The sequence below is a fragment of the Caloenas nicobarica genome, chromosome 8 (assembly GCF_036013445.1).
Source record: "Caloenas nicobarica isolate bCalNic1 chromosome 8, bCalNic1.hap1, whole genome shotgun sequence".
Classification (NCBI taxonomy): Eukaryota; Metazoa; Chordata; class Aves; order Columbiformes; family Columbidae; genus Caloenas; species Caloenas nicobarica.
The window spans coordinates 21,147,139-21,172,387 of record NC_088252.1 but is presented as its reverse complement, the minus strand read 5'-3'; the positions used below and the strand labels follow the sequence as shown (position 1 = coordinate 21,172,387).

Sequence of the window (25,249 nt, the reverse complement as noted above, 5' to 3'; positions counted from 1 at the left end):
GGCAGAGCAGGGGTTCAGCTGAGGACACGCTTCCTGTACACGGCTCATCCCCTCTCAGCCGATATTGAAGCACTTTGGGAGATACAACTAGACCTGTATGAGGACAGAGCCTGGGCTGGGGGTGGCTGGAGGGGGATCAGGATTCACGAATGGCCTCAAGTTGCGCCAGGGGAGGTTCAGACTGGATATTAGGAAAAAATTCTTTGCATGAAGAGCTGTCAGGCGTTGGAACAGGCTGCCCAGGGAAGTGGTGGAGTCACCATCCCTGGAGGCGTTTAAAAGGCGTTCAGATGAGGTTCTTCGGGACATGCTTTAGCGCTAGAGTTAGGTGATGGTTGAACACCATAGTCTTGAGGGTCTCTTCCAAATGAAACGATTCTATGATTCTAAGTGTATCAAGAAAACGTAACTGTTTCCAAAAGTGGACATTGCCGGGTTGCAGCAAAGCACTACACGCCCCGAGGGTGTCTGGGCAACGTCTGTGGGGAAATCCAGGCTTTTCCCGTTTCTCGGTGGGTCCCCTGCCCTGCCCGGGGGTGCTGGTGCCAACGCCCCCCAGCCCCGGGGGCACACGGGCCAGCGGCTCCCACGGCTTTGCCCGTTGAGATCCACCGGGCAACGGCGGGTCCCCTGCAGGCAGGTGCCGAGGGGTGGGGCAAAGCGCTGGGGAGGCCACCAGGAGCTCCCGAACCCCTCCCCGTCCACCTACGCCCAGCCCGCGTTCTGCGGGGCTGGCTCCCGCCCGGCACCCCGCCAGCCCTGCCCGCTCCTCCGGGGCCGCTGCGAGCCCGCGAACGCGCCGCGCCGCGCTGTTCTGTCCCCGCCGAGCTGCCGTCGCTGCTTCCGGCGCGGAGCCGGAAGCGGAAGCGGGGAGCGGAGGCAGCGTGAGGAGATGGCGGCGCGCGGCGCGGCGAGGCGGGCGGCGGGCGCGGGGCCGGCCCGGGGCTCTGACCCGCAGGAGGAGCCGCCGCCGCCGCTCCAGGCCGTGCTGGTCGCCGACAGCTTCAACCGCCGCTTCTTCCCTATCTCCAAAGACCGGCCGCGGGTGAGCAATCCCCCCTGCCTGCCCCCGCCTGTCCCGGGCCGGTTCCTCCGGGGCCGCCCGGCTGTGGTGCAAGGCGCAGCGCGCAGCGCAGCGGGGCCCGGGAGCGCGGCGTGTCCCGCCGGGAGAGCCCCGGGCTGGGCCGGGGGGAGGCGAAGCCGCCTCAGCCGCGCCCGGCGGGTCCCGGAGGCTGCGGGGCCCCCGTGTCCGCCCGGGGCTTGGGCGCCCCCGCCGCTTCTCCTGCCTCCCCCGCTGCGGGAGCCTCTGAGCGCTTCTCCTCGGTGGCGAGAGTTTATATCTCCCGCTGGAGGGACAGCGAGGATCTCATTGCTGCACTGCTGCTCTTTGCTTTTCCATGTGGCACAAGAAACTGCTCGCTTTTCGTCTGGTGTGGGAGCCGGTGTGAGCAGGATTGTTTCTGACAGGCACAGAATCACAGAATGTTAGGGATTGGAAGGGACCTGAAATCTCAGCCAGTCCAATCCCCCTGCCGGAGCAGGAACACCCAGATGAGGTTACACAGGAAGGTGTCCAGGCCGGTTTGAATGTCTCCAGAGAAGGAGACTCCACAACCCCCCTGGGCAGCCTGTTCCAGTGCTCTGTTACCCTCACTGAGAAGTTTCTTCTCATATTTCAGTGGAACCTCCTGTGTTCCAGTTTGTACCCACTGCCCCTTGTCTTATCATTGGTTGTCGCTGAGAAGAGCCTGGCTCCATTCTTTTAACACTCACCCTTTACATATTTATAAACATGAATGAGGTCACCTCTCAGTCTTGTCTTCTCCAAGCTGAAGAGACCCAGCTCCCTCAGCCTTTCCTCATAAAGGAGATGCTCCACAAAAGGCAAAAGAAGGAGAAATCTCTGTCCTTGCCAGCAGTAGTGGGTAAAAGAATATGGCCAGAAAGATGGATGGGGAAAGCACTTTAATTATCCAGATGAGAAGTCTGTATGTTAGAGGAAAGAGCGCTTCTGGAGAATGAAGGTCTGAACAATTATCTTGCCTCGTTTGCTGATTAAGTGTTTGTGGTGGTCATAATTATACACGCGAGCTCATGATTGAAACAAAACATCACCAAAAAATGAGTTAAAAATAGTATGAGATCACTCAGTTGTGAATCAGTAACTGCATTTAAAAGTGAGACTTGAAACTCAAGTCAAGAGAATACTCACTCCAGTTTATGTTGGTTTTTTTTCCCCATGTTTAATTCTGGACACTCATATTCCTGTGGCTTCATCGTTCATGTCCAACAGGTTTTTCTTGTAGCAGTTAAAGCCTGCCTCAGGGAATCAGCACTCTGGGATTTGGGGTTTTTTTAGTCTCTCTCACTTACTGGAGTCATTGTGAAGAGTTTTATGTGTGATAACTTCACTTTTATGCTTTGTTCTCTGAAGTGAGAATCTGCCCCCACAGAAGATCAGAAACTAGCTTTTATTTCTTAGATCAACTTCGAAAATTTTTGTTAAAAAGAGATAGAGCAGTTATTTTTCTGGTGCCACTGATGATATGTGCTCAAGTTGGAGGGACCGTTGCTGATATTGAGGTACAGAGTGTTTGTTCAGCTATCTATGTGTCTTTTTATATTTTTAGGCCCTTTTACCTATGGCAAATGTGGCTATGATTGACTATACCTTGGAGTTCCTCACAGCAACTGGAGTTGAAGAAACCTTTGTTTTCTGCTGTTGGAAGTCAGCTGAGATAAAAGAGCACTTACAGTAAGAATCTCTTCTTTTTAGCTTTATAATGCAAAAGATTCTTCTGTCCTCCAGCAAGCCTCAAAGGTCTCACTGATCCTTCTGGTGAAAACTGTGTGCAAGAGATTCTCTTTCAACAGTTGTCTCCTGGCACATCTCAGCAAAGACCGTTCCTCCTGTGGAGTGTGGTTGCGCAGTGTATTAAAAGGGCAGAATGTTTTGGGACTGCATTTCTATCAGCATTTAACTTCCCTTGTCTCAAAGCCGGGGTTTCCTGTGGGTAGCCATGTAAATTAGGGTACCACCTTTTGCGTTATGCCCTGTGTTGGTGTGCCAGGCAGCAAATGAAAACAGCTCCTTTGCCTCTGCATGCTGCAGGTTTGCAAGCTAAAGAGAAGTGCGCAGCCTTTTCCCTGTCTCAGGTGCTGCTTCCTGAGAAAAAAAAGTTTGGGTTGCGAGTAACTCTTCCTTCTCCTTCGTCAAAACTTTGCTCACAGTGGAATCGGGTTTCCTAAGTTTCCATAAGCTGCGGTGTCAAAGTCCAACCCTGTGCACATGCACGTACCTGAGCTATGTGTAGTGGGCTCGTTGTTGGATTCTCCTTTTATTCGCTTACAGATGTGGTGTGCACTGGGGCACTGTGTCCTAGTACATTCTCTATAGGAATATTCTCTTTATGCTGTCCCAATGCATTTTTCTCCTTCCAGAAAATCCAAGTGGTGCCGCCACAGCTCTCCCAACACGGTGCGCTTTGTGACTTCTGAGCTGTACCGCTCCCTTGGTGATGTGCTACGAGATGTTGATGCCAAGTCCCTTGTTCGTTCCGACTTCATTCTCATCACCGGAGATGTGGTGTCCAATTTTAATATATCCAAAGCCCTGGAAGAGCACAAGTAGGTGTTGAAAGGAGCAGATGTTTGCCTGGTGTGTTGAGGTTCTGGGCTTTAATTCTCTGAAGAGTGGTTTTAAAGTTCTGCCTTTCTTTTTCAGGTTGCGTCGTAAGATGGAAAAGAATGTTTCTGTGATGACGATGATATTCAAGGAGTCCTCACCCGGTCACCATGCCAGGTGCAAAGAGGACGACATTATTATTGCTATGGACAGTGCCACAAACCGCGTCCTTCACTACCAGAGAACCCAGGGGCTGAAACGCTTCCGCTTTCCCATGGTGCGTCTGGAACCTGACGGGTGGAAAAGGGCTGCGGTAGTGAAGCAGCCGCCCGAGGAGACCCTTCCTGAGGGCAGGCTGGGGCACTGTGCTTGCTGCTTCTTTTGGAGGAGCAGATGATAGGAAGTAACTCTTGGTAAACCGGCTTGTTTTCCCCTTTAACCTTTATTTGAGGCTTGGTGAAACTGTGCTTGGACAGATGTTTGGGATTCATTTTAGAGCTGGAAGACGGGGCAGACGTATTTCCCACGGTTCAGTTTTTGTATTTATTTGGTTCCTTTTCTCCATGTGAAATGAGGGAGGTGGGTGATTTGTGCTGTCACAGGGGTTCTCAAATTGGAACGCGTGTACCACTGTCATACACAAACCAGTTTGAAGTGGCACTGAGCTGGCACAGGGGATGGAATAACAGTAGGTGCAAGGGGTGGTACCTCCTATTACCTCTGCCTGTACTGTTCACCTGAAAAGGTTATAGGCTCTACTGATAATGTAATCAATGCTCTGTAAATGTCTGTGGAGGCACTTTTCTTCAGTGAGATAAATGGACCTTTTCCTTTTTTCATCTCAGTATTAACACTGTGATTATATGGCATTTTCATTCCCAAATTAGTAATCAGTAGATTATTTTTTACCTTCAAATGATAGCACAAGTCACTGTATGAAACCAAAAAGGAAAAAACAAAACAAACAACAACAAGAACCCCAGGGCTGTAAAAATCCACAGAGGGTATGGAAGCTATGAATATTGCATTTTCATTTATTAATGTTCTTTGTACATTTGTAGCTCCCAGCAACTAAGGTAAGGAGCCTCCTGCAGAAGTGGTTGTTGGAAGCACAAGCTGTTTCTTGAAGAGCTGCACTGTGTAAGGATGAGGGCAGTCGCTGCTGACTGACATGTTGCTCTGAGCGTGACCAGGCTCTGCCCACTAAGCTTGTATTTCAGTGTAGATTGTAGATTTCTCCGATCTTCAGCACTTCAGCTAGTTTAATGATTCAGTCAATGCTGCCCCTGGCTTATAGAAGGCTTTTGGGGTTCGGTACAGTGTGAGGCACTCAGATCATCTGAATTTTTTCCTCTTTCAGAGTCTGTTCCAGAATTCTATTGAGAATGTTGAGGTGCGCCATGACTTGCTGGACTGTCATATCAGCATCTGCTCTCCGCAGGTGAGCTCTGCCCTTCTGAAGGTCCAAAGTTCAACCTGCATCGCTCTGTTGGTGCTGCTGATGTGCAGGGGGTGCATGTGGCCTGTGTGTAGCAGGTCTGGAAAACAGAAGTCCCAGTTGTGCTGAGTGACAGAGCTGAGAGCCCAAGTGATCATGTGGCGCTGCTCTGCAGACTGTGAGAGCGCTCAGTGTGCATCTGGCATCTACTGCTCGAGCCCAGGCAAAACTAGACAGTGGATATATTCGTAGACTGGCTGATTTGGCAGAGGATGAAACTATAATGGAATGCCAGTGGTGTCACTTTGAGTACAGTAACATCGGTGGAGCAGAGGTGAAGTCTGCTATGGAGAAATGTCAGTACTTGTAAGCTGGTACTTGTGTTAGGGTAACATTCAGGATGATTCCAGCCTACGCTCACTAACATCTCTTCCACATCTGGAGAAGCTGGTCTACAGCCTTCCTTTGGGAGTGAAACTACAAAGTGAGGCTGGGCAGATTGCTTGGAAATGCTAAAGCAATGTTTTGCCCCTTCTGGAAACCAGGATCTGTTCATAGTCTCCGTTAGAAGGAGGAGATGGGAAGGTGAACACTCCTAGCAGAAGGAATCAAAGCTTTATTCAACGCAAGAGCATCACTTTCCTACACTGTGTAACTCAGCTCTCTGAGAACCACTGAAGAGCCATTAATTATCTGGTTTCCCTGGCAATATTTTCTGCTAACAATTATTTCCTTATATTTTATTCCTGGCAGGTGGCTGAGCTCTTCACAGACAATTTCGACTACCAGACACGGGATGACTTTGTGCGTGGCCTGTTGGTGAATGAGGAGGTAAGGAGAGGGTTGTTACAAGGGAGATCCTCTTACCTTGCATTAAAGAATCTTCTGATGTGCTCCTGCCTGTCTCCCAGGTCCTGGGGAACCAGATCCATATGCACGTAACGACAGAAGAGTATGGTGCCCATATATGCAACCTGCAAATGTATGAAGCTGTGTGCTCTGACATCATCCGGCGCTGGGTTTATCCTTTGACTCCAGAGATGAACTTCACCGATGACAAGAATCAGAGTTACACCCATTCTAAACACAATGTTTACCGAGGAGTGGATGTCTGTCTGGGCCATGGCAGCGTGCTGGAGGAGAACGTACTCATTGGGCGGGGAACGGTCATCGGCAGCAACTGCTCCATAAAAAACAGCGTTATTGGGCAGAACTGCAGGATAGGTGAGTACAGGAATGGGGGATGTGTAGGCCTTGCCGGGCAAGGGCACAAGGTGCTGGGGTTTAGTTTTCAAAGTGTGTTTGGCTCTGAGAGATGGTGATAGGTGGGTTCTGATTGACTTCTAACGGGAAGCAAGGAGGAAAGCTTGCCTTTCTAGCAGAGGAAACAGATTAAAGTTTTCACGATACCATAATGATGCTGAAGGGTGGAAGGCGCTTCATGCAAATAACTTGTTTCAGCAGCAGAGATTGCATGACCCTTACTGATCTGGAGTTGCCACCCACCAACATCCTTCAAAGGAGGGACACCTCTCCCTGTTTTGTGAGCTGCCTTGTACTACTTCTCATTTTGGCTGGAATTTTTTTTGTGATTTGGCTGTATTTGTGCAAAACCAATATATCAGTTGTTACTGTCAGCTTCTCTGCAGAGAACAAACGTGTCTTTTAGCTTTGGGCAAGAAGTGGCTGTAGGCCTCTAAGGCATATTTCTACATTTCATCTAACATCCATCGTGCATCAAGGGCACTGGGATTCAGTAAGATGTTTTCCAGTGAACACAGCAGTGTGGGAGAGCAGGAAACTGCCTTGCTGAACATATTTGTGCTCGGTGATGTATAACAGGTGATGAAGTCCGTTTGGATGGAGCTTTTCTCTGGGACAGAGTACACATAGCAGATAATGTGGAGATCTGCCATTCTGTTATCTGCGATGAAGCTGAAGTGAAGGAGAAAGTAAAGCTAAAGCCCCGCTGTGTCCTCTCCTCTCAGGTGAGTTGTATTTATGTCTGTTCTGCTTGCTGCCTTTCTAGACTTACTTCTAGACTTACTACTGTTACTAGACTTACGCCAGACCATAACAGAATACAGGGCTGCTCCAGGCCTTTTTGCAGAGGTGGTGGACATGTTTCTGCTCCCACCTTTGTCTTCCTGTTGTTTCCTTGGGTAGTACAGTATGTGATCTAGCAGTGCTGATGTCTTCAGTTATACTTGTTCGGGTACAGCTTGTCCAGAGCAGCTCTTGTCCCTGCTGGTGGAGGTACAAGGTGGCAGTCAGGGTATTTCTTCATTAAGATGTGTTGCACATGTTTGCAGGTAGTAGTAGGTCCTGGCATCACTCTTTCTGAGGGCACAGTGATCTCTCTGCACCCACCAGATGAGGAGGAAGAGGATGATGACCAGTTCAGTGATGATTCTGGTGTGAACAAGGAGGAGAGCAAGGTGAAACTGAAAGGTATGAGAGTTTCTGGCTGCGTGTGCTCAGGCTGTGCAGAGGGCTTTGCCTTCCATGACCTTTTGGGGTTTTTCCCTCCTCTATTCTAGACTCTGCAGTGCCAGGCTGAAGCGTAGGGCTGCATTCAGCTTGGAATATGTGTGTTTTCAGTAGGGCAAGCAGGGATATTCAGCTCAAGTTGGACAGTGAGATGCACCTCAGTACACCAGTATTAAAATCTTCGGAGACTCAGGTATTTTCCATTTTCCTTAGAGTAGGAGCCATCAGCAGTAAGCTGAAGTTAGAAGAGATGTTCAGTTTAAGTCAGGTTGCAAGATCTATGTCCTCGTACCTGGACTGTGTCCAAGGACTTTGTCCTTGTGAAATACTGTTTCTACCAGTCTGAGTTTGTCGCAGGATCTAAACATGGTCAGCTGAATGTTCTTGCTGTATGGAGGAGTAAGTCGGTCACTTGTCAAGTCAATTGGGAAGATAAAAGCTGAAATCCATTCACATCTGCAGGAATCCCAGCTCCCTCTTGATGAAGGATATTTAGGGGCAGTAGAAAGCAGGTTATACCAGCTTGTGTCAGGTTTGCCTGTAAGCAGATCCAGTACATCTACCTCCTAATCGCTCTTTCTTTTTCAGGATACAATAAAAAGGATGTAGGCTCAGAGGGCAGAGGCTATCTCTGGAAAGCAGATGACAAGAATGAAGAGGATGAAGAAGAGCAGAGACAAAGCCTATGGGGTGAGGAAAACTTCAGTGTAGTCCCCTGGGGATGGACAGACAGACCTATATCGAGTAAACTTGCTGAGTGTCTAGAATAAGACCTGGGCTTTGTGAAGCAGGCTGGCTCCAAATAACGTGTGTGTGGAGGCAAGGCGAGAGGTGAAGGCAGATGGTGGACCAGATCCTCTTCCCATGCTCTGTAAAAGACAGTTATTATCATAATCTTTGGCTTGCGCTAACACAGCTGTGAGTGGTGCACTGTGGGATACCAGGCCATCCCTTAGAGGGATTATGCTTTGGCCATTCCGGGTACTGCTGGCTTTCTTCCTGATGGTGACAGTGTCTGTTGACATTGGTCCATTGTGAGTCAGCAGTCTGTGCAAAATGCATTTGCTTCTGTCCCTGTCGTTTGTTGTCTGCCTGCAGACTCGTAAGAAGTCCCATTAGCCTAGTGCCAGCTGCAGCATTCCCTCTGCAGCAAATCCAACCATCTCGACCTGCGAACAGAAGCTTCCTTGCAAGGACAGATAGTTGCTGACTTGGCTGGGAAGTCTGTGGACACCTAGTTGCTCATGCATATGACAGCTGCGGCTCTTGAGTGTTGAATGCTGCATCTTCTCTTCTTCACCAGGCCCAGCTGCGCATTCAGAGGAAGAGAGCGAGTCAGACAGCGACCTGAGCATGGGCTCTGAGGAGCCAGACAGTCGGGCAGCATCCCCTCAGCTGGATGACATCAAAGGTGAGAAATGGGACTATTAAGGAGGATGGTGAGTCTGCAGATGGTGCAGTGAGAGTAAGATTTTTTTTTGCTGCTGCTACTTTAGTGCTGTGAGAGTGAGATTTGTGCTGCTTTCTCCAAGTACAATGGAAAATTCGTGGATGTCTGTAATGCATTTGCTTCCTGACCTCACTTCATGTATTTTCTACAGAGTTCTTTAATATTCCCAGTATTGCTGTTGTGTTAACCCAAGGCAGGCAAGGCTGAGAAGCTGGACAAAGATCCTTCACCTTTCTCACTCCCGATTACTGGGCCTTCATGAAAGTGACCTCCCTGAACTGTCTGTTTGAATGGCAGTATTATTGCCTAAACTCAGAGACTGCATGAAAGTCCAGTGGAGTTTACCTCTGTGAACAGCTTACTGGAGAATTAAATATCCTTGTAGGAGCTGCCTCTTTCGGCAAATGTGTTTTGGTTTTCCAGCTTACCTGGATTTGAAAGGGGTTCAAGTGAAATTGGAAAAAAAAGCATTTTTCATGTTAAAATATGTCCCCAGAGAAAATTAAACCAATAAATTTTAGGTTTGAATTCACATCTTTAGTTCAGGGAAGATGAGGTTTGCCTGAATAGGAAAGGCTAGATTGTGAAAGTATAACAGAAACTCTGCTCTAAAAGGTTGCAGAGGTAAATAGCTTTGAACTGGTTTGTGCGGATATATCAATTATGTCTAGTAGGTCATCTCATTTATTTGAATTATACTCCACTATTTGTAAGTATAGTTGATGTGGGTTTGTGCCAGCTCGTGAAGAACAAGTAGACATCTGTGTCAGGATGCTTCTGTTGTTAAGGGCGTAGTTTCTTCAGTAATGAACAGTTTGAAGAATCTGTGTTTTTCTCTTTCCTGTCTAACTGCCTGTCCTTTCTTTCATTAGTTTTCCAGAATGAGGTTCTGGGTACATTACAGAGGGGCGAAGAAGAAAACATTTCTTGTGACAACCTCGTCCTGGAAATCAACTCCCTCAAGTGAGTGTTCTTAGAGAGATGCTGTCCCTCACACTGAGCAGTGGATCTAGAAAGGAGAAACCATATGAATACCAATGTTTGGTGGTTAAACATTAGTTTTGTCGGTATAGAGCCTGAGAAATGCACATTAGAGGTCATGGCTGAATGATGACAGGGAGGGCGCCAGCTGCACCTATACCATTCTCAGTGGTCAGGCTTTTCCTGCCCCAGTTCTGTAACAAGAGATTGAATTGCTATTAAGTAACTGTGGACTACAGAGAGCAAACCAGTTCTTGGCGCAGACTGCATGGGAGTTCGTGCAAGGGCTGCTGCTCTGTGTATTGCAATGTGTGACCAGCCTGCAGCTGGGGCTGTGCTGTGGATTGTCCACTTTGTTTTTACAGCAGCAAGCCTAAAACACATAATCAGAGTGCCTTTTACCTCATATTTCTCAAATACAGACCTGTTTTCCATCTTTTGTGCAACAGTATTCCTACAGCACTCTGGTAAATGTGAGGGTGCTGTCCCTGCAGCAGCTTGATCCACCGTGATAGCAGATTTTCAGGACTTGTGACCTTAAGCAGGGCCTGGTGCAATGCAAGGTGATTTTATTGCCTGAATATTTGGGAAAACGAAAAAAAAACCCAAACAGAAGTCTGGAAAATGAAAATCAAATTTTCTGTTGTATCTATGTGAAGAACCACGGTCTGCAGATATCAGATAGTGTGAAATGTTGGGGTTTTTGGCCTTTTTGCTTGCAGGTATGCATATAACATTGGCCTGAAGGAGATGATGCAGGTGCTCAGTAAAGTGATCCTGGAGTTCCCGCTGCAGCAGCTGGATGCAAACCTGGACTCCCAGAACTATTTCTCAGCGTTACTTCCCGTGAGTGCTGCTCCATTTGACTCTTTGCGCTTTCTCCTGTTGTGTGTGGGAGTCTGTCTGGATGCCCCAGGAACTTTCAGGCTGAGAAGTCTTTTTGCTTCAGCCTGAAGCCACTCGAACTCCTTGAGTTCATGAGCACCTTTGTCCTCTATAGAAGTAAAAGTGAACTGAAACAATTGTACATGCTTGACAGAACTTCGCTGAGACTGTAGCAGCTCTACTTCAGCACCTGCAGTTGTTTCCGTTTGCTTTGTGTGATGATCGAAGTGCATCACTTGTGAAGGAGAAAGGAGAGGGGCTGTTCGAGATGTCTCTGCATTCCAGGAAGCCAGTTCCAGTCCATCCAAAGCCCTGTCCGTGGGGCAGCAGGGAGCGCTCCTCTCCCCATAGGATCCTTTCCAAGACCGTACTTGTCTGCAGGCTGTAATTGCTGCCAGTTGTTTTCCAGCCAAATGCAAAGGCATGATATAGTTGTCTTTGAGTGAAGATACAGAGTTCTGTTGTGTCTCCAAAGAGACAGGGGTTGTATAACTGGGTGAGAGCGATTTCAATTTCCTAACAAAACAGGATAAGATCTGCTTTAAAAAGCAGGCAGGCTTATCTTAATGGTTTTATTGATCCAAGTCGAAGCCTTTGTAGTGTTTTTTTCTCTTTCCTATGGCCCATTTGTGTATTTGAGTTTGCAAACTCTACTGGTTATGAAGGTGCTCTTTCAGAATGAGTGGGTCTGACACCTGTTTGGGACGGACTAATTTATTTTTTTTAGGAGATGGAGCTAAAGAGGAAAACTAGACGTCCTCATTATCCTTTCTCTGAGGAAGTATGTGCTTTCAATTGATGGAGGAGAGTGGAAAACTAATGATTCTTTATGTAGGTGTAAGCATGGCAGATGGTTCATCTCCTGGACGTGTGGAGATGCCTTCTGTGGGAAACATCCATGTGAACTGATCTATTAATCAGATGGCTTAGTGAGATTTCGCTGTTCACTCTGTTTAAATTCATTTTTCGAGACTGTGTTCTTGCATAGGATGTCCTGTTCTGGAAAAAGAGAATCGAAGGAGGAATACTGAAGAAAACGTTAGAGCAGGTGTTAGACTCCAAGTGGAAAGCAGTACATCTAGACAAGAGGTTGTGTGGAGTCGATAGCTGTCTAGGGTGTTGTTGGATATTTTCCTTTTTTGTTTGTTTGTTTTGTTTCTTTCTTTCTTCCTTTCTTTCCAGCTTGTATATGAGATCTCTTTTTGTCTCCCAGATTGGGCTCCTAATGCAGAACTTCGCTGCAGCACCCAGTCAGAAGAGGTTCTAGTCTGCAATAAAGGTTACCATATAAATGCAGAATGTTTTGTATAATAGCCCAAAACCCCTTAGAAGCTAAAGACAATGGAGGAACATGAAGGGCCTACCTCTAGGTAGCTTTGTCCGTATATATTTCAGCAGAGGAAAGCTGGCGCCCATGTTTAGCAGCAGAGACAGCAGATCAACTCGCCTTTAGTGAGAAGTGACAATAATCTGAATGTAATATTCAGGGTGACCATGCCCAGTCTCGTGGACACGTGGGATTTCTCTAGGCAGGGAATTGTGTGGCATATGCATTTATGAAACACAAGTTATCCCTAGTTTTATCAAAGAGAGCCAAGCATCAAACCAATTGACCATCACAGCAGCCAGTTTCTCCAGATGCTCCTTTGTAAAGAACGACCTGGAAGTTTCTTAGAGAATCCTTCTCTGGGATGGTTTTGTGCCTCGGTGCCTTTACTGTGTGCAGAATTGTGCTGGTGCTCTGTGCTGGAACCGGCAGGAAGGCAGCGTCCTGGCGAGGCGTCCTGTTAATGTGCCATTGCGTGTGTGATGTCAGGCACTGTTACAATAACCCAAGATGTTGGAGTTGAGATGTGCCTCTGGTGGAGGTGCTGAACCAGCCTTCGAAAGCTCGTTAAACAGACATTGATGGTCTTCCTGCGCAGAAGCTTGTGTTTTATTTACCAGCAGTGCTCTGAAGACACCAGTTCTTCAGGCAGAACATGCATGTTTGTACAGAATCTGAAACTGTGGCTTTTCAGCAACTCGTGGTTCCCTAGTCAGTGAAAGTACACTCTGTTAATTTACTATTCCTTAGATCCTGAGAACCCCATGCACTAGCTTGGTGTAGGTTAGTACATAACAAAATGATGTCGCTGAAGGGTATAGCTGTGCAGCTGAAACCGCCTCAGTCAGTAGCAGTATTAAGCTGAGATCTGCTGGCGATGGTTTACACACGGCAAAGTGCTACTTTCTATGAGATGGAGATATTGTTTTCTGAGACTGGTGAGTATCAGAAGCCCACTGAACTTTGCTGAGCTGTTTTGTGTTTCTCACTCTTTTTCTAGCTCAAGTCTGACTGAGGGATGCTGAAGGAAGATGGGTTGTCTGTGTAAGAGCGATGGTAGAGCAGTCCGAGACAGCTCAGGAGGGGAAATTGTGGAAATGCCATAGTTATGATGTATGGGTTGACTTGAAACCACAGTATGTGCTCTGAGGTGCTGGCCCCTGAGCACAAAGCTCTGAAGTGTTGCAGCAATTTTAGGAAACAAGCATCCAGTAAAGGATATGCCCGTGGGTATTTTTCAGATGAAACATGGAGGCTTGAGAAATGGAGTTACGTAGCTTGATGTATGTCAGGCGTCTCGTTTGGCTCTTGTACAAGGTGTAAAGCAGAGATGGTGCAGAAAACCAGACCTTTCCTAGAACTGTAGGCATGATTTGAGCAATAGTGGCTGAAGCTGCCAATAAACTGAAGGCTGTGCTTCTGTTGTCACTGGAGCAGCATCGAACAAGGTTATGTAGGTGAGTATGTCTGAAGGGGCCCTGTGGGAGGCAATATAGCTCAGTTTGGGAGCCGTAGTCTTTGGTAACATCGTGCAAGTGGACACAACATGGGATCACTTATTCAGGGACCAAATGGATCTCTGCTTTCACTGAAGCAATTTATGGCGATCAGCACAGATGGCGTTATGGTGTAACAGGCTGGAGTTATAGCTTTGCCACTTGTGCTTTGCATGTACTTCATGATGGTGTCCTGTGCTGGGGTTAGGGGTAAAATTAGGCCCGGTGTTGAGACTACCCTTCTGGCCAAAGAAAAGTGGATCACAAAGCTCTCTGAAGTTGAAGCTGCTCAGCATCAATGGCCAGATCTGATGAAAAATGAATCAATGTGTCAGAAGAATCTGATTGCTTTCTCCAGACTGTAGATTGTTTTGAGGAATTACCCAGGTAGAGTCAAAACCTGGAGAGTTACGATATTGTCCACAGGTCTCTTTGTCAGGTATCTCTTCACAATTTTCAGCCTTTTTTTTTTTTTTCAATTTAAAATAATTGCAAGCCTCTAATTCCCCAGTTCAGATTTTCATGAAAGTCCCTGAACAGCCTCTCTGGTCAGAGGGGCTCACAGGCCTGTGTTTGCTGGGGGCTCTGTGGAGCTGAGCCCTGTTTCACCCTTAGCACCAGGTACTGCACAGTGCATGTTCTCAACCTGAGATTGCATATTTTTTTCTCTCCCTTTCCCAGCAATAGGCGTATTGGATTGAGTTCCGGGGCTGTGTTTAGAGCTCTGCTTTCTTTATAAATTACTTGCTTTCAGAAACTCAATAGTTTCTGATTAGAATTGTGCCTGCTTATGATTTAAAGGTGTTAACAGAAAGGTATTACAAAATTTTTCTCAGCCTGGAAGGAACTTGCAGGTAGCTTTGCTACATTTGAGCTGAAGAATTCCAAAGGATAATAAAAATGCAGAAGATGATTGTAGAGGATGGAAGAGTGTTCAGAATTAAACCTTTTGATAAAGGCTAAAATACTTTCTGGAAATATGCCACACAACACTCAGCTTTTTGTGGTGATACCACGATGATGAGGATCATTCTGTGCCATTACTGTTGTTCCTTGAGCCAGTCCGTGTAGTACTATACAGATCAGGTTGTTTGTACTAATCTCTTTCTTTGTTTCTGCGTGGGGCATGCAAATTACAGCAGGGTTGCATAGCAAATGGCTCTGAAGAGGTGATGAAGTGCAGTACTAGGGAGCGGCTGAGCGCTATTCCCAGCACAGGGTACCTTTGGCAGCCCATGCCAGCCTGTGTTCTAGCTGCGCTGTGTCCTGGAGCAATCCCTCTGGCAGGGCTACTGCCTGTTATCTATTGTCCTGGGCAGAATAATGCTGATTAACCCTGAATGCAGGTGACTCAGCTGCTTCATCACAGCCCAAGCCCCTGAGAATAACCTGATTCCCTTCAAAACAGACCAGATGTGTTCTGCAAGGACACACTGTTGAAAATAATAGTAAAATAGTGTATCTGTACGGGCATGCCAGGGATGGAGTTGCAGGAGTGCCTGCTGTTAAATTAATCTATTAAAAGAGATGTGGAACTCAATTTAATTTCCTACAATGTTTTTCTAAAATGGTCTGGTCACTATGTAGCCAATGAGGAATTTTTCCATCTTATCCTAGTTCTGATACTTTTAAAAATTGTTATGGGCAGGGCTGTAAGTATCTTTATTACCTCCTATCCCAGATTCAAGTCAGTCTGTGCTGCTCTGCAGAGCTTTCCCTGCTGCTTGCTTTCCAGATACGTACAACAAGTGAAAGAGCTGGGGGGAACTTGGGCAGAAATACTGTTTGAAGAGGCAGCACCAAAACTAAAGGCTTCATAAAAAAATAAGCCTTGGAGGAGAGACCTGAGATCAGCTGATAGTGTAACAACTTCTTGCCCTTCATCCTTCCTGCCCGCTCCCTGCAGCAGACTCCAGAATCCAAACAAGCCTGTGGGCACACAGCAAATGTGTGACTTGCACTTCGGGGCTGCTCCACTGTGTTCCTGTTCTCGGGGTGGCTGTTTTGCACTGTCCACTTCTACTCAGCTGGTAATTATCCTGGCACTATCTTTTTCGCTTTTTTCTTATTTGCTCTTCTGCTTTGTATTTGCTCTTCTGCTTTGAAGGAAAATTCCACTGAAATGTCAGCTGCTCTGTGGAGAAGGTTTGAGTAGCGTGTACATACCTCTCTTTATTGGTTTGAAGTGATTTTGAGTACCAGACTCTAAACACATTTATCGTGATAATCTACTATTCAATCTAGAAAGTAAAAACCAAGAAAACTAATGCATGTTCTCAAAGCTGCTTAGTAAAACCAGGTCCTATGTGCACATGTGAGACTTAATACCACCTGTTTCATGGACAGAGTAGGACAAATATATGAAGTGGTCAACGGAACGGTCTCTTAAAATGCTTCCCTGGGTCACTGTCTTAGTGCAACACAGCTGGGAAACAGGGCTGAGTGTACACATCCATCTTGTAGCTCAGGAACTCTTCTTCTGTGTTTTTCCTCTGCAGCTGTTGAAGAACTGGACCCCGTTGTTTAAGAACTACATAAAACGAGCGTCAGATCACTTGAATGCCTTATTTGCCATAGAGGAATTCTTCCTGGAACATGACAGTCTTTGCACGTCGATAGCTAAAGTGAGTATCCGCTCCCAGCTCTGAGGACCTGTTTTTGCTGGATTCATAGTGAAATACATCCTGTTTGCATCATCAGCTTGTCTGCTTTAGAGCAGAAAACTTTGGGGTCTCAGTGGAGAAGGTGTATAGAAAAATCCATCTATAAAAATTGCTTTAAAATAAAAGTCTGCCTGTGCCTCTGAGGGAGCACAGCTGAGGGTGAGTATTAATTTCCAGCACACAGCCTGCAGGGAGCTATTATTTTGCAGCTTCTAACCTAGATGCCCTTGTTGTGTGACGCTGGAAGAGGCAAGGCCAGAGGCTTGCTTTAGAAAGAGCTTTATTTTGTTTGTCTCTCCATGGTCCCTGAGATCTAACTGCCAAATGGTTTATCCTACTTTAGAGTGCAAAACAAACAAAGTGGGAATAAGGGTGAGATTTCTTATTGAGGCTGAGCTAGTTATGAAACTGGGAATAAAGGGAAGATGGCATGTGGCTAATTACCTATCTCCCTGCTTCTGAGAGTTTTCAAAATATTCCTCCTTGTCCTCCTTCATAATTATTTTGTCCCTGAATTCTGTCTGCCCTGTCACACTGAGAGCATTTGACTTGGATCACAAGTCTTTCCTTTAGCAGTGTCTTGGGACACTCTCCTAGAGCCTGCTTAACTCTTGGTTCCTCAAGAAAGAGTAATCCTAATTTCTGCTACCAGTGCTTCTGGCTAATGGCAAAGTACTTAGTATGGACTGGAGCCAAAAGCCTTCAGTTTGGTGAGCCAGAATGTCCTTGAATTACAGCAATTGTTTGGCATGTGTCCATTGTTCTAGGGGCCTGGGTTTCCCTGGAGGCTGGGAATTGAAGTGACACTTTATATTTGGAGCTGGCAGCCAGCTTTGTCAGCGCTCTGCCGCAAGGAGACTGACTGCAAAGTGCCTGCGCCGCCTGAGCACAAAGGCGCCCTGAGAAAGCACGATCGCGTCTCACCCTCCCTGCGCTGGGCAGGGGTTTGAGCTGGTGAATGACCAATTGCTTTGACACCTGCCATAAGGCGCTGTTAAGAGAAAACTGGCAGGAGGAGGAAGCCCAGGGCAGGGCTGGGGACATTTATGCTCTTCTCTGTGCAGTTGTGTGTATGTGGGCCTGTTGCTCGTTAGATCTGCTTTGGGATGCTTTTAAAAGAGAACTGAAGTAACATCTCGAACTGACGTCCTCTGTGGCCCTTTGTCACCCACAGCTCTCAGTCACGCTCTGCATCCACAGAGCTGAGGCTGAGAGGGCTCAAACTTTGACTTACGGTGTGTCAGAGTATCTAACTGTCAGGAACCTATGGCTTGGTAGGAGAAGCGCAGTTATTTTTAACAATAAAAGCAAAATGAAGCAGACTGAGCACCTTCTGTTTAAAATGGAGCTGGGAGACACAGATTATGTGCAACGTTTATGCTTGGACATGAGCTAAGCCCAAAAGAGTTTATAGGGAGCCCTGTTGCCCTTTTCTAATTGATGCAGGTGTTGATGACATTTTACCAGCTGGAAATTCTGGAAGAAGATGTAATTCTCAATTGGTTCTCTTTGCGGGACACGTCTGACAAGGGAAAGCAGCTTCGTAAAAACCAGCGGGTAAGTCCCAAAGGTGTTTAAAGAGAGTAGGGGGTGAGAGAGAGAGACAACAGCTCCTAAAGAAACTTTGAGTGGAGTTCGGTGCCACTGTTGCCTTCCATGGAGCAGCTGCCATTACATGGTAGGCCAGTAACGCACCAGTGCATTGAACACTTAAGCAACGCACAATTGTTCTCTAGAACAGACATTTCTGTGTGTTCTGCCATAATCATCCTGTTTGGATGAGGACTGGAGGTAGTAGGAGATGGAGATTGTTTTCAGTGGGCTCTCTGTAGCACGAGGCCAGCACTTTCTGGAGTAGCAGCACGGCTTCTCTAAGCCAACACCCATTTGAAATGGGCTTTAGGCCAATGCCCTGCGTGTTGGCCCCATGCAGTTCCTTTGAAGATTTCATTCCTGGCTCACCAGTCCCTTCACATGTATTTCTAAGCGTTTTCTGCGCTGAGTGGTTTCATTTGGCCTGTGTTGCAAGGAGCATATAAACTTCCTCCTCTGTCAGGCGGAACTTTGTGCTGCAGTTTGGCTCAGCCCTCTTCCAGTCCTCCTCCCTGGATATGGGAGAGGAGCAGGCAAAAAAAGCCATCTCTGAAGAACTCCAGCTTTGTTTAAAGCCTTTGCAAAGTCAGCTCTTAGTATAGGTCAGCAGTGCTTTCAGCTGCTTATTTGAGCCCAGTTAAAAGGTAAAATGAGCTGCCGCCTTTATAGCAATTTCTCAGGGAGTAGGTTTTTCCCAGCAGAATTTCCTACCATGTCTTAGCTAAGGTGCAGCTGTCATTTCTTCTCTCTCAAGCTGTGGAAAACTCTCAAACTTCTGTATTTTTGCTGAGTGTTATGGGAATTGTCTGACTGGAGGAATCTCCCTCAAGATTCTAATGAGTCTGGGTTTGTCCATGGCATCCTGGTTGTTTTTCTTGTAAACTTTTGTCTCTCCCTCAATCTGCCTCTGTTTCCCTGCCTCCTAGAAACACTTTTTCTCATTCATGATAGAGGTGCTCAGTGACACAAGGTGGTTGTTGATCATTCCCTGCACCTGTTTGGTGTCACTTGTTACTGAATTACGTTTCATTCTCTCTGCAGCTCCAGAAGTTTATCCAGTGGCTGGAGGAGGCAGAGGAGGAGTCGTCTGATGGCGACCAAGACTGACACGGTGGCTGGGCATGGGAAGAGGCACTCGCACGGCCTTTCTGGGCCGAGTGGGCAGGGCAAGATCAATGCCAGTGCATGGTGTGTAGACGTGGGGCTTGACATCGAAGTGACTGACAATCCCATCATTAATTAAGTTGTGTGTTCCCAACTTTGCCACTTCCCTCCCTCCCTCACTTGCCCAGTGGCGCCATGTGTTGGATGGTTGCAGCCCAGTGTAAAAAACCATAAGGGAAAGGCAGGAGGTGGTGATACCTAGAATCCCTCTGGAGCCTGGATACGATATAAGCTATTTTTGGGAGGTCCTTGTTACTAATACAAAGGGAGCATATAGGTGCAAATGCATGCAACACCGTAAATCTATCTATTGGGGTTGTGGAAGAGTGGTCATATAGCTACGTTATTTGGAGTTATTGTTGCTTCTGGAGCTAAGAGAACTCCTGCTGAAGAGACACTGGCAAGGTTGGTGAGTAGGAACATGTGGGTGAGGAGCTGGAGTGCAGGACTGGGATTGAGGAGTTCCTGTGTCTGGAGAAGATGCAGTTGTCTGAGGATGCCCAAGGCATTTTGCAGCCTAGAAGGCACTTCTGTGATCTTTCCAAAAGGGAAAACCTCTTGCCATCTGCCGTGCTAGGATCTAACACAAGGCTGCACAGTGGAGCTGGTAAAGCCGTGTGTTTGCCCTCCTGTAGAACAGAGGATCACACGTGCTCAGTTCCTCCTGTGAGGCTTGGCTCACAGTGGATGTGCACTGGCCAGTGAAATGCTGTGTGGGTCAGTACATCTTAGATGTGATCTGTCTTCTGTGTGTCTCCAGTTTAGCAGACATGTTTTAGAAAAATGTCTGTTTCTTTATATTTTTTTGTTATAAAAAGGGAGCAGAGGTGCCTGGCTCCTCCTGCTGCACCAGCTACACTTGTGTTTTGCTCTGGGAGCACTGACCACACCAGCTGCTTTAAGGAGGCTGCAAGTTCCTAAGTTCTCCAGTGTGAAAAGGAGTGAATGGTATTTCCTTCAACAGGACATGCTTTTTGTTTCCACATGATTTCAGTTATACTAGCTTGATTACTTCATGTCTTTTTATTTATTTGAAAACTTCCCTCAGACAGCAGGGAAAGTGCTGCAAACCCACTGTAAAGTAGAGCAGCTACAGAGCAGCTGGGCATGCAGCAGGGAACGACCGTGCCTCTGGCACTTTGTTGCCAGCACAGACAGTATGTGGCAGCAATAGAGCCTTTAAGAACAGCTTTCCTGGAAGTGTCATGGTGCTGTGTTCTCCCCTGCTCTCAAAAGAACAGAGCAAAAAAGGCACAGCGAGAATCCACTTGTGTTTGTAGGTGGGTTATTTGTTGGATGTACCAACCTTGCCTCTGCCCCTTCAGGAGGAGCATGGAATAAATCCTTCGCAGGGGGGGGAAATGCACTGGAGCTGCCCACTCAGGATATTTATTTGGCTGTTCCGTGGTGCCACAATTGTCAGTGAGGGGACAGTGTTGGATGCTGGAGACCAGGGATACTGCCTCTTAAAAACTGACCTTCAGGCAGGGCGATCTTGTGCACTCACACTACCAGTTGCCAGGATTGTACATAAATGTGCTTGTTTTCTGACATTGCAAACTCAGTCTTGTAAATGTTGGGGAAATAGTTGGTATCTGGATTTTCCGTATCTGCCAATATTTAATTCAGGGAGCAAATAAAACCTATCCTGGTGTTACTGGCTTGTTTGCTTTGTTTTACTTTGAATTGTATGTCTCTAGTTGTGATACATACCTGAGCAGGGCTTAACAGGAAAGCTACATAACTCATCAGTAATTTTTCCTCAAGAGATTTTAAGCATGTAATAGGCAGGTAGGAAAGCAGCACATCATTGAGTTGGTATAAATGTTCAGTGGTAGCTCATGACCTCACTGTTTACAAGTAGAGTTTATTAGAACTTCCGAACTTAGTGTCCTGAATAGGTGAGGTTTGGTTTTGTACAGGATTATGTTGCAAAGACAAACCTTAAATCCTATGAAACCTGTTATCCTGTGCTGTGATGAGAATTAGTGGGAGTGTTGGCTGGTAGGTACTGCATCATGCTCTCCCGATGCTGGGGAGTAAGAGCTGGTGGAGATGTGGAAGGACAGCTACAGAGCTCTTAATGAAAGCATTTACAAACCAGATGCAAGACTTGGTGATTTTAAAAAAAATCTCCGGACATGTTAAGTATTTTTTTCATTTTAAAATGTAAAGATGGCTTAAAAAATAGGTTTAATATGTCATTCCATAAAAGGCTTATTTTTGTCAGAGGCTCTTGATTCTTTGTGCCAAGTAACAACTCCACTTTTGTTTTTTCCCCAATTCCTTCCTCCTTTGCTTCATAGCAGCCAACTTCTTCATGGTGTCAGCTGCTTTCTTACCCAGGGGTTAGGATCCAAGGGGTGATTTTGCTCTGTGGCCCAATATTCTTGTTGTTCAGGCCTCGGTGGTGTGTACGGTGGGGGTTGTTTTACAGGCGCCAAGAACAGAGTAGCAAAAAGGAGACAAAGTAGGACACTTGATATTCTCCAAGGCGGAGTTCTGGCATGGTGCAGAATCCTTATGGGCAGGTAAATGCCTTTTTTTTTAAAGGAGCATTAATTGCATTGCTTCAGTATAGGGTAGGTGTGATGCTTTCTATTGCTTTCAATCAAGATTTGTTTGGTTGGAAGACTAGAAGTGCATTTGAGAGCAATTTTGCATGGTCCTTGCTATCCATCTTTTTGAGCAATGTAATCAGTAAGTACTTTTATTTTTTTCTAAGGCCATAGTAGTCAACTTGTCTGACTTCCCATCTGACATGGATGAATGTCACCTGGTGTCCCTGTATCAATCCCGTAACTTCAGTTAACCATAGTGCACCTTTTAGAAAAAGATAATAGTTTTGTGTTGCTTAAAGGTGTAAGTGATGGAACTCAAGTACATCCACCTCTGCTTTGGGCTGTTCCGAGAAGCACTAAAATGCCTCCAGCCTGTTACTCTGCAAGGGGAAGCGATGCTATCAATGCTGCAGTGTTTAAAGGTAGATATAAGCCAGCAGGCTGCTCAGAAATTCTTCCTTGTGGACCTGGAGTGCTCAGCACAATCCCCTACTGCTCATTTCATTGGCTCTGTGTTCCTAACCTCTGTTCATTAAGAGTGAGTCATACTTCACAAGACCTCTGCGAGCAGTTAAACCAATCTATCAGTTAAGTCCGTTGGCCTGTTTTAAAAGAAAAGGCAGCTGTAGCAATGAGATTTTGGCTACTACCACCCGTGGGTGTGTGGCACCCACTCTGGGCTGCGTGTGCTCCCTTGGGAACACTTCAGGAAATTACCCTTTTGGTAACAAAGGTGTTGAATGCATACAGTGCAGGCTCTGGGGTGCAGCCACAACTGTGCTAGGCGGTGGGCAAGAGAGTGGCCTGGCCACGAGTTGGGGAAGACAATAATTCTTTACTATAATTCTTCCATGTGGGCCCAGCTTTTGGAGCAGGGAGGTGTTGCAAAAAGACTTTAAGATTAGCTCTGTTGGGTTGACACAATAAGAAGCAGCTTAAACTAAACATTTCCATTCCTGACCTGGATTCTTCTTTTCCAGGTACACTAGCTTTTATCTCACAGCTCCACGCATGAGGAAGTGAATCTTCCAAGAGCTGATGTGGAAACATGGGAGAGCCTCACACCTCTTTCCACTTGTTCTTACCCGAGGTCTTCCCTTGAAATTTTTTAAAATTTAAGGTCAGATTCTTCATCCAGTCTAGCAGTGCTGCCCAGATAATTGCCAGTAACGCCTACAGGACTCTTTCATATGTGAGGAGGCTATTTAGCTCACACCTGCCTGCCAGCCTGAGGAGCTGGCTCTGTTCCCTACGAGATCGCTCTGGTTCTTCTCCCTGGTGAGCCTGGTGCTGAGGGCTGGTGATCCTTTTCACGCCCCGTGTGGGCCCACGGTGTGGTTCTTCCTCTGCATTTGTTCCTTCTGGTCCAGGATGGTCCAGGGAGGTTCTTGCTCTTCCTGGTGGTGCGTGTTCCCCAATCTCCATCCACTCCAGCCATAAGTCCAGGAAACTGATGGAGACGGTTCCTCAGTGACTTGCATGCTGGTGAGGGAGCTGGAGGGGAATCCAGCCAGCCTGGGACTGCTGTGGCATGGAGGCAAGTCCCAGGGGCTGTGGTCACAGTGCTGATGACTGTAGGTAAGACAGCGATAGTGTCTGGGGAGAGAGAGGATGGGGAGAAAACCACAGAGCCAAGGAGGTGTTGGAGCTGTTACGTGTGCAGTTGAAGAGGCCGCGGTGTGTGGAAAGGACGGTGCTCAGGAAGAGCAGAGCAGGGAGTCTGCCTGGTGAGGAAAAGAGGCTGGGGAACTTGAGGCAACACTGCGGTGTCCAGTGCCTGAGGATCAGGGAAGGCTGTTGGATGGTGGCCAGGTTTAGAGAGAAGCCACCGCTGGAGAGGATGTGGGGCGGGAGGTGCCGTGTTCCTCTTGTGCAGCAGAGTCCCTGTGCATGAGGGCCACCAGAGATGGAGAATGGGGCATTCAGCGGGGTCTGGATGGGGGAAGACCGGGTAGAGGGGGATATGCCCTGTTCTGTCAGCTTTACTCGAGGGGCACGGAGTTGTGTGAGGAGCATGAGGAAGGCTGGGAGGTGTGCGAAAAAGGACCAGGGCTGCCGAGGTGGAAGGGGAGCCCTGGGGTGCGCACATGGGAGGCGATGGAGGTTGTGGGAGGTCGGAGCACGCGTGGCACAGGAACGACCACGTGTATGAAGCAGCATCGGCGGGTGGGGGGGGACGAAAGCTGCACGGGGGTACATGGCACATGCCAGCTCAGCCAGGGACTGCGGGCACACGGGCAGCACTGGGCTGAACATCGGGGACGTGGATGCAAAGCACAAAGCCAACCCCACTCGCGGGCAGCGGGGCCGTGCCCGTGCACCCCCGCGGGGGCTGTGCGGCCCTGGGCGGGCGCGGGGGGTCAGTTCCAGCCGGGGGTCCAGCCCGGGCAGGGACAGGGGCCGTGCCCCTCGCGGGGTGCCCGTTGAGCCCCGGCCCACCCCGGGGTAGCGGCTCCGGGTGCAGGCCCGCCCCGGGCTGCCAGCTGGGGGCTCGGCGCGCAGCGAGGCCCCCGCGGGGCGCCGGTTCCGGTTCCGGCGGAGCCGGGGCGGGCGGGCGGGGGAGGAGCCGCCGGAGCCCGAGCTTGCGCTCTGCAGCCGGGCGGCGCTGGGACCGGAGAACAAGGGGCGCGGGGAGACCGGGCGCTCGGAGGCCGCAGCCGGGCCGGGGCGCGGGCGGGGGCCGGGCGGGGGCCGAGGCCGAGCCGGAGGCGGCGGCCGGGGGTCGCGGGCCGCGCCGGGCCGGGGACGGGCGAGGAGAGGCGGCGGAGGCCTGGCGGCCGGGCAGGGGCGCCATGGCGGCGGCCGAGACCAAGATCATTTACCACCTGGACGAGCAGGAGACGCCGTACCTGGTGAAGCTGCCGATCCCGGCCGAGCGCGTCACCCTCGGCGACTTCAAGGGCCTCCTCAACCGCCCCAACTATAAGTTCTACTTTAAGTCCATGGACGACGACTTCGGGTGAGCGCGGAGCCGGGCCCGGCCCGCCGGCGGGGCGGGGGGCAGTCCCCGTGTCCCCGCGGGGGCGCGGGTCCCGTGGGCCTCGCTGGGGCGGGGTCCTGGCTGGGGACACGCTGCCCGGGCCGGGGCTGGGTCCCCCGGGGAGGATCCCCCCGTGCCCGGAGCTCCGGGTGCGGTGTTGCCCCTCGGGGCTGGCGGCCCCTCTCTGGGGAGGGGGAGCCACATCCGTCCTCCACCCCCATTGCCTGGGAGGGGGGCGGGGATGGTGCCTCCTTGTTCTCTGACTGGGGGACAACGACCCTCGTGTGCACCCCCAGCGTTACCTCCCCGGGGGGGGCTGATGGTGATACCCCCTATGCGCCTTCTCTGGGGGGGTTGTCCCTGTGTGCTGCCTCTGGGGACGACCCCCATCCTCCCTTCCCCCATCCTCTGGGGGAAGCCATGGGGGAGCTGGTGGGGTCCCCTGTGCGCCTTCTCTAGGGTGGCACTGCCATGTCTGCCAGAGGCACCCCGGAGGAGACCGTTGTCCCATCTGAGGATCACCCCCTGCCCATGCGCGCAGTGTCTGGGCAGCACCTTGCCTGAGAGGGTATCTCCAGTGCAGCCCACCTTGGGGG

The 25,249-nt window shown here is 48.7% G+C and overlaps 2 protein-coding genes across 7 annotated transcripts in view; both read left to right on the top strand.

The window, feature by feature from the left end:
- Positions 1 to 872: 872 nt before the first annotated feature.
- Positions 873 to 20,769, top strand: EIF2B5 (eukaryotic translation initiation factor 2B subunit epsilon). The gene is made up of 16 exons (XM_065640426.1): positions 873 to 1,045; positions 2,631 to 2,755; positions 3,442 to 3,627; positions 3,725 to 3,902; positions 4,986 to 5,066; positions 5,817 to 5,894; positions 5,975 to 6,287; positions 6,906 to 7,051; positions 7,376 to 7,514; positions 8,142 to 8,243; positions 8,857 to 8,964; positions 9,876 to 9,966; positions 10,707 to 10,830; positions 16,191 to 16,316; positions 17,802 to 17,912; positions 18,990 to 20,769. Exons 1-16 carry the CDS (start codon positions 893 to 895, stop codon positions 19,053 to 19,055), a joined length of 2,127 nt encoding a protein of 708 aa, XP_065496498.1. The 5' UTR covers positions 873 to 892; the 3' UTR covers positions 19,056 to 20,769.
- A 3,589-nt stretch (positions 20,770 to 24,358) lies between these two features.
- The window catches only part of DVL3 (dishevelled segment polarity protein 3), a 32,390-nt gene continuing 31,499 nt past the window's right edge, over positions 24,359 to 25,249 (top strand). For all 6 annotated transcript variants that reach the window (XM_065639793.1, XM_065639792.1, XM_065639790.1 and 3 more), the window contains exon 1: positions 24,359 to 24,632. In XM_065639793.1, coding sequence (XP_065495865.1) covers positions 24,466 to 24,632 — 167 coding nt within the window. In that variant the 5' untranslated portion in view covers positions 24,359 to 24,465. The remainder of the gene's footprint in view (positions 24,633 to 25,249) is intronic.